Source organism: Harpegnathos saltator, unplaced genomic scaffold (genome assembly GCF_003227715.2).
Source record: "Harpegnathos saltator strain DR-91 unplaced genomic scaffold, Hsal_v8.6 scaffold115, whole genome shotgun sequence".
Classification (NCBI taxonomy): Eukaryota; Metazoa; Arthropoda; class Insecta; order Hymenoptera; family Formicidae; genus Harpegnathos; species Harpegnathos saltator.
The window spans coordinates 397492-405893 of NW_020229890.1; the positions used below are offsets into that span (position 1 = coordinate 397492).

An 8402-nucleotide genomic window follows, 5' to 3' on the forward strand; every position below is an offset into this window, starting at 1 on the left:
ATGAATCAATTGCAATCTGTTTGTTACAGTCACATGTTCCTTCTTCCGTCGGGAAGTAACGATGAGAAAGCGTCCTTTGTCACTCCCGCCATCCGTGTGTCCTGCGTATACCGCGCGTATTTCCGCGATCTACGAGATTTCATTGCGCGAAGTAATGTAAAACCGCCGTCCGCTCGACGACGGTTCACGCAACGGGACTGCGGCTTTTTAAACGGAGAAATTCGAGCGTTATCGTCCAACGACGGACAACTGTGTGTGAGGGTTGATGATCATCACATTGTATGAAATTGCCGAGAATTCCGTGTTTACAAGCTCTTTAACTTAAGCAATATGCTACGGTATGCGTATAAAAAAAAAAAAAGTACTTCGATAGGAGCACTGTGCTTGTTGTGTTGTGGCTGGCACCTCGATCTTTCAAACCAGGACCAATTGATTTACCTAGCAGGGACTAACGTTCGATAAAGACGATCATAATGTAAGTAAACACGATGATTGACTTTGTATTGGGCAGTCTAGTTTCACGTCATGTTCAAAGTTGTAAGTGTGTGGGTACGTCAATTGATCCTAAAGCGCAAATATACCTATCACTGTGAAATTTGCATTGAATAACAGAAAATCGCGTTGTTTTGTTTTATAATTATTTATATTGTAACACCGCGAGCCCGCATTGGAAGGAGAATTCGACGTAGAGATAAGGGAAAAGAAGTAAAAACGCGCGCTGCCGCAGAAGACCCGCTCGAGAGAGAGAGAGAGAGAGAGAGAGAGAGAGAGAGAGAGAGAGAGAGAGAGAGAGAGAGAGAGAGAAAGAGAAGAGAGAACAAAATCAAGATTATCACACACAGCGAATCATGCCATCATCACACGCGGGAGAAAATATGAGTCGTCGATATCGATATCGCGAATTGCAATTACTCGTCCACGTATGTGCACAGAGTCGTATACCGTATCGGCATATTTTTCTCGGCAGTAGCTTCACGTCCGGGTTAGAAAAGCGGTAATCGCACGATCAATGTTAATCGCTGCTTCGCGGGTCTTCGACGGCGGACGCAATCATAGTTTTTAGAGTTATTAGACACATGTAACTTTTGGTACAAATATCCTAATTTTGACTGTTAACAACACTAAATGTTTCCCGAGAGAAGCAACGGAAGCAACGTGTGAGAGAAAGAGAAAAAACTTATACGCGCATAACGTTACAGCCACAAAGTTAGTTTAGCCTGTAACTTTCGTTAAGATCTCTTCGCATTAAGTATATCCTTCACGACGAGGGAATAATGCTTTTCGGAGACGGTTCGGTTAAGGTCGCGGTTAAGAAAAAAAAGATACAAAACAAAAAAGTGACTACTTAAGTGGAAGGTATATCCGGATACAGCTAATCGACTCTGTGGTAGTGTATCTGTGCTCGTATGACTGAAATTGTAAATAGTAAACGAAACTCAATTTTAAAGATACGAGATGTATAAGTGGGTACTTCTACTTATTTCTTTATTAGCCATTTCATTGAGAGACCAAAATTGAGTGTTGAAAGTGTTTCATAAACGGTAAAGGGCGAGAGGACATTTAAATTCCACAATAGCGTCTAAAAAAAAAAAAAGAAACGTATACTCTGCGCTTGTAGTGATGTAGCTAAAGTAAATATCCCCCCTCTAGTTCCTTCGATATATTGTAAAACCTCTTCTCATTTCATGTTTTTCTTAGCTATTTAATAATAGAGAAGGTGTGCAAGATACTGAGATATGAACATTGATAATTTGTATACTGGATAATTCTTTCCTTCTTTTTTTGTACATATCATCACGAGAGCAACTTCTTCGTACGATTATTAATAAAATTAGCATACTACTATCAATATGCTTTGTCGATAATTTAGTGACTATAGGTAATGTCAGGTAATATTAATCATTTACTATTAATTACGACCTTTTTCACGTGACGATAGGCTAATGCGAGGAAATATGTGTAAATACATTTTATTATGGCAAAATATTGGGCTTGTGTATCTTTTTACTACTACTATTATTACTACTACTGCTGCTGCTGCTGCTGCTACTACTACTACTACTACTACTACTACTACTACTACTACTACTATTACTATTACTACTACTGCTACTACTATTATTACCAATACATTATATATATATATATATATATATTCGGAGGACTAAGGACTACGCAATGCGTAGAAAAATATGGTTTATTCTTCACACAACTCGACATACACATCAATTGTACGAGATAATGAGATAATGAGATTATAAACACAATGTTTCCATATCGTCTTGCAGGATTCCACAACGAACTGTAAAGCGCTATAATTACAATACCGAGCATTACATTAATCGATAACGGTGGAGGTAGACATGAGTGAAGATCTTTATCACGGTGGTATAATAAGGGAGTATTATCGCTTTTTGTTCCACAGATACATGACAAGCCTTCCGCAATAAGCCGTTAGTCTTAAGCCACAAGCAAACTGATTTGATCAATTACAGTCGGTTGTTCCAAACAATGATCGACCGTGGCTGGTCAATTTGTTTACGATTTATGACCAACGGCTTGTTGTAGAAAGCTTTTGATAGAAGGCACGTATATACATCGAAATTGCGCAAAATTCAAACGTCTTTGAAACAAAATATAACTTAACCGTTCCCTGAGTACGCTAAAACGAAGAAAGGGAAAATTTGTTTTCTGTATCACTTTGGAACGCTGAGATGTGCACCACAGATACGTCAGTACACACACGTATGTCGTTTAGTTGAACCCTGTGTATCTGATATGTTTTGCTTTCAGATGATAAATGTTAATAAATAACGAGTAATACAACAATAAATACTTTGCGACGAAAACAAAAACGGAGAAAGAAAAACGAAAAGAAAAAAGGGAAAGAAGGAACGAAATTAAAATTAAAAAGAAGCATAATGATACGTTGGTGGGGTATCTCTTGTAAGCTTTATCTTATGGCTAGCATGAAGTCTACCAATTATGTGGTAGTTTAGTTCGAACGAAATCGAGATTATTGTCATGTGTATAAGGGACGGCCGTTTAACGATTACGTCGGTTAGCCCAGCATTGCGAGCAGTAGTATTGATTTTCCGCTGATCCAAAGAAATGGCAGTGTTCACTGCGACACTCCTTTACGGTATCCTACAAACGTCATCCATCTTACAGAAATCTTACAATTCGGAAGAGCTTATTTCCCGCGACATTGATCGAAATTTACTCGACGTACCTTCGAATTGTTACTATTATTCCAATTCTCCGGCTCCACATCACTTGTCGCTTGATCCTTGTAAAACGTAGATCTGCGGGGCGAAAATATTTATCAAACTGAACACAGTAGCGACTTTTTAACGATCGAGCGTGAACGTGTACCTTGAGAGATAAAGCGTATGGTCCTTGTTCGGATTCGTAGGCAATAACTTGCTGACGCTCGCATGACTACCGCGATCGCTGGCAGCGTAAAACTTGGACTTCCCGGCGCCGTAGTTCAGTTCGCTACCTGTATCGTCTACCTGGTGATCCTGCAGATACCTAAAACCCACAGCAAAGCTGTGAAACTCACCGCCGTGTAAACTCTTGGATGCATCGCCAAGGTTAAAGTTGTAGGCAGCCGAGAGATATACCTTGAATGCGCATACTGAAGATAATTCTGAAGCATTTGGTCCACGTACTGATGACGTCTGCTCTTTATCCTAACACACAACAAGCCTTCCGTGGAAACACCACCGCCCGCGACGGGCGGACTTTTTGGTCTCTTCGTCACATTAAGCCAGAATTTCTTGCTAACGGATCTGCCAATGGATCCGACTTGCTGCAACAATTGCTTCGCTGTCTTCGACAGAGAACCATCCGTGTCCCCGAATCTGTCTATGTCTTCAGTTATGAAGCTTTGGTACTCGCAGTCCAGATATTCCCGTAATAAGATTTCCATCTGCACGCAAGAAGCAGAGTAGAAACGACTTTGCGCTGGTTCACAACCTTGCTTTAAGCCGTAAGCAAATTAATCGACTATAGTCGATTATTCTTGTGACAATCGGCTGTGATTGGTCAATTTGCTTAGAGCAAGCGCTTGTGCTCCACCACGGGCTCGATTCCTGACGGCGTGCGAATTAGATGCGCGTGCGGAAATCTATATTACATGTAACGTAAACTGCACACTTTCGCATACGCATCTCACTCGCACGCCGTCAGGAATCGAGCCTCAGGGCTTTGTCACTTCACTGATGTCTCAACGCCTTACCAACAGGCTCGACGCAAGAACCCTCCACCAGACTGGCTGAGGAATATGAACGATGATATACGTACGGTATCCTGCTGACAAGACAACAACTCGCGTGAACCGTCCACCCAGTCCCAATCAGGGCCAGGATCCACGGCGAACAGAACCGGCAACAGCTTGCCTGTGTCTGGATCCACCAAGGGTATACTAACTCCTTCGCCGCAGGCGCTACCGTAATCGTTGCAGCCATCTACCGTCACAAGCGGTGAAAAATGAGCAGAATGATACGCCAGGAGCAAGGGTGTTCGGTGGCAACGCGAAGGCGGCACCTCCAGGGGCAGATACACACCGCCGAACGGAATCGGCGCCAGGGCTATTCCCTGGGCGTCTTTCAGCATGGTTTCCGCTATGACTATTATGGGCCTCTTTAAGGCGTGAGCCAGGGTCAAGACGTGTATCTGAAACGCGAAGGTGAAGGTGTGAACTCCGCGGAACGACTTCGACTGTTTACGCACGACGAGAGGTAAGAGTGTCACACGATACCTCTTCAAGGCTCTGGTAAGAGGTAGCAGTTTGGTTTCTGACTGTGGGAGAGGCCATGTCTACTATACTTTGCCATTCCGACAACCACTCCGAATCCGTGTACGACAATCCAGCCGCCGCGTTCAAACCCGTCTGTCTCCACTTCCACCGCCTGAGGATGAGAGCGTGCGATGTACTCTCGGAATTATTCAGCGATTACGATATCACCAGCTTGATCGTTACCTGAAGAGAGCATGCCTGTACTCTCCTTTCGTCAAGGTATTATGCAGCGCCTCCCTTAGCGTGAGCAATCTGTCGTGGAAACCCCACATGCCAAGCGACGCAGCGTGAAGCAAACAATTGCCGTCTCCGGACGTTGCCAGTGGCCAGAGGATTCTGGTGCTTCCATTCTTGTACCACCAGTTTAGACGACCCGCAGCCTCCAAGGAACTCATGCATCCGTTCTCTATCAGATCCTTCTCCAGGAATTTCCGGAATGAATCTAAATGCAGGATGTCAACAATCGCATGTCAGCAGAAGCATTCGCAGCAAGGTACACATGTTACACTGAAGCATACATGGTCTAAGAGCTTATGAGAGAATGCTACCTGGATACACAGACAAATCTGGCAACGAAAATGTATATTCCGGTGTGTCCAGGACTCCTAGGGATGCCAGTTGCGAGCGTGCGTAGGAGACAATCGCGGCATTCTCCGTCGCACGGGAGATACCCCTGGCCAGCTTCTTCGTAGTACTCCCATTGGTCTCCAGGCCATTGTCAGGAGTACTCTCGTTCTCCAGGCCATCGTACATGGATAAGCCAACGCTCATAACACACAGAGCTGTATCCTGCCGGGACTGCGAAAATATTCTACTTTAGGAATGAGTCATCGTCCGCATCAATCAATCGGTGCTGTAAACTTCAAAGGTATCAATAGACACAATCCGCTGGTGCATCATTGCGGATGCCCAATCCATCGTGCGGATAATTAATTCAAGTGTCGGTATTATTGCGAGCAGGTTGCAAAATTGCCCGAATGAGTCATGAGGCTAATTAAAATTAATTAGACGCTCGGGTGATGTAACTTTGCTGGTCGTTCTGAAAACCTCTCGCGAAACGCGTCTAGCAGATCGCGAGCGCGCGAGCGTCGCACGTTGGTGGCGTCCATATAAGACGCCCGATGAATATTCAATCGCGCGTTCAATTTTCATGTCTGTCCCGTGTGCAAGTATAGTAAACAATGCAATGGACAGAGCGACATGGAGATCGAGCCGTCGGTCGGATGTCACACTCATTTATAAGGCGTTAACGAAGCAGCAACTTTTTCCGCTCAGAGGTCGCAGGTGGACAGACAGACACGTGGTTCGTTTGTTCGGCCGCAGCGACGAAATGCACGCCGCCAAGGTCACGAAAGATTCGTAACCGCTCGCGATTACGCGCGGCGAGGCGAGTGTCAGTTGTCGAGTAATGCGTCGTTGTGTTATGCGCGCACATATACACACATATGGTTGCGCGAGAGACGTGTATATACGTACGTACGTACGTATGTACATACACACACACACACACACACACGTATATATAGCCGAACCTACGGAAATAGGACAAGGTTTCGCACGACGGCCAGCGCTTTTGGCGAAAAAGCGTCACGCATGAGGAGATCGATCGACGCACACGTCCCGTCCCGAGCGTGGAAAAACGCGCCAAGCAACACGCGACTTTCGCTCTCGTTCGATCGTCGCCGCGCGTCGAAATTCGCGTGGGAGGCTCTCTCGCGTATGCCGCGAACGAGAAAAAGAGAGCGAGAGACGAGGGAATAAATCGGGAATGCGGAACGTGAACACTTACGAGCCTTGGACCGTTATCGAATTAGCTCACGGACGCGACGCAATAATCTGGCTGCTGGTCCGTCCTGGTCGTCGTCGTCGTCGTCGTCGTCGTCGTCGTTGTCGTCGTCGTCGTCGATTCGATCGTGCGTTCTCCGTATATTCTTCTCATATTTCGTTCAGCCGACCCGTTTGAGCCCGTCGGCGACACGACGGACCACGCGTGAGTGCGTGCGCGACACGAGATAAGTGCGAATTAATCCGAGAGCCGCCGACAACGATGTAAACACAACGACATAACCTACAGAGCCGTCTCGCGGATTCGTAGCTCGTGAGTGGGAGGCTGAAATTGCACGACGTCCGATTGGAACTGCACAGTTGCGCTGATCGGTCGGACAGGCGGAGGAACGAACGAACGAACGAATGCACGGTGAAACTTTAAACGGGTCACATGTTCGGCGCGCGTGACGAGCGAGCGAGCGAGCGAGCGCGCGCGCTCCCTCCGCCTGTCACGCTTCGAGCGAGCTTTCGACGTCCCCGAGACGAGGAAAGTGAGGAAGGGAAAAGAAGTCTGTGGGGAGGCATACCGCGAAGCGCAATCTACGATAAGAGCTTCCATGCGAAAGTATTATACATGCGACGGTGCTATCAAAAGTTTCCGACGACGATGACAGATAAGCTGCGATAACGATACGAACGATGATTCATCGTGTAATGACTCGAAATTTTTAGGCTACTTTTAAAGTGAAATTTTCATCGTAAAAATACACTCGACCGGATGAGTCGGCGTTTATTTTTTTCAAAAACATCGATCGTTTCTCCGATAGCTTTCAATCAGATAGCGAAGTAGAAGTTTGTTTGTGTAGTGGCTCGCGTGGCTTCCGATGGAAGGAGAAACTCGAGAGTGGCTCTGCCTTGTTTAATTCAACAGGTATTATTAAATGCAATTCTAATAAAGGTTTAGGAAAACGTTTGGTTCGGTTACGATACCGACGAGATACCAATAAAAATTGTTGGTCTTACGGGATTTGGAGTATCAGAGAAATCTCGCTGAGCGCTATCGCTCTCTTAGGAATATCGTGGCTGGAATATGAAACCGAATGGCCTGGAGGTAATTTAAGAATAATGATAATACCGACTGAAGCCACGCGAGCCAGTACATACACAAACTACACCGAAGATAACACGAACGTTTGTATCTCTGCCTTGTTTCGATGCCTTGTAGGATTTAGTTTTCAACGCTGAAGCAGAGAGAAAGGGGGAGAGGTAGTCCCTGAGAGTTTATAAATAACTCTCTTAAGAAATATTCTTCTGGTCTGCGTATTTGCTTCTGTGTATTTTATATTTTTTAATTGTAGTAGTAATTTTTAATTGTAACTTCTTATGTTTTATTGTATTCTACAAAAATGAAATATGTTAGACACTGATTTCTTTTTATAATTATAAAATATACGACATAACCAGTATACTTTATGCAAACGTGTCTGTCTACATCTTCACATCTACATGAGCATTACAGTTAGTGTTAGTGCTACTATGAGTGCAACGTCGGAGCAACCAAAATACTGATCTGAGAAACCAATCTATTGTTCCAACAGATATAAAAAATAAATTTCTCAAAAATAAATATTTTGAAATATATTATAGAATTATTTTATTTAAACACCCTTTCCTTTAAACCGTATCTTTGAAAATATTCATGTTACCTCTTCGGTCATTATATTCCCCTAATATAAAATGCGAAAATCGGGAAATTAAATAAAATTTTTAAATTTCCCAATTTCCCGGCAGAATCCGAGATGCTTCTCCAATTATTATATTCTCCTGTTAC

General features: G+C 44.3%; 2 protein-coding genes across 5 annotated transcripts in view; one reads left to right on the forward strand and one right to left on the reverse strand.

Annotated features, from left to right (window-relative positions):
• LOC105188266 (ubiquitin-conjugating enzyme E2 R2) overlaps positions 1-1594 on the forward strand; it is a 17422-nt gene extending 15828 nt beyond the window's left edge. The window contains exon 6 of one of the 2 annotated variants that reach the window (XR_850185.2): positions 30-1594. The gene's annotated coding sequence lies outside the window, so the exon portion shown is untranslated. The other variant, XM_011149625.3, reaches the window with a different exon arrangement.
• A 589-nt stretch (positions 1595-2183) lies between these two features.
• Positions 2184-7248, reverse strand: LOC105188269 (OTU domain-containing protein 7B). Of its 3 annotated transcripts, none has more exons than XM_011149628.3 (9): positions 6877-7248; positions 5353-5602; positions 4988-5246; positions 4766-4916; positions 4309-4680; positions 3627-3934; positions 3376-3534; positions 3233-3305; positions 2184-3147 (listed from the first exon to the last, which is right to left on the reverse strand). In XM_011149628.3, exons 2-9 carry the CDS (start codon positions 5573-5575, stop codon positions 3046-3048), a joined length of 1647 nt encoding a protein of 548 aa, XP_011147930.1. In that variant the 5' UTR covers positions 5576-5602; positions 6877-7248; the 3' UTR covers positions 2184-3045. The 3 variants fall into 3 exon arrangements, with proteins under 3 accessions (XP_011147930.1, XP_011147929.1, XP_025158388.1); XM_011149627.3 differs by having other exon boundaries at positions 6594-7248; XM_025302603.1 differs by having other exon boundaries at positions 6341-7248.
• Positions 7249-8402: the final 1154 nt, after the last annotated feature.

Coding starts and splice junctions, on each gene's coding strand:
- LOC105188269 (XM_011149628.3), bottom strand. CDS start 5,575: ATGAGCGTTGGCTTATCCATGTACGATGGCCTGGAGAACGAGAGTACT. Junction 4,681..4,765: donor CTTACCAGAGCCTTGAAGAG/GTATCGTGTGAC, acceptor TTCGCGTTTCAG/ATACACGTCTTGACCCTGGC. Junction 3,306..3,375: donor CATACGCTTTATCTCTCAAG/GTACACGTTCAC, acceptor TTCGCCCCGCAG/ATCTACGTTTTACAAGGATC.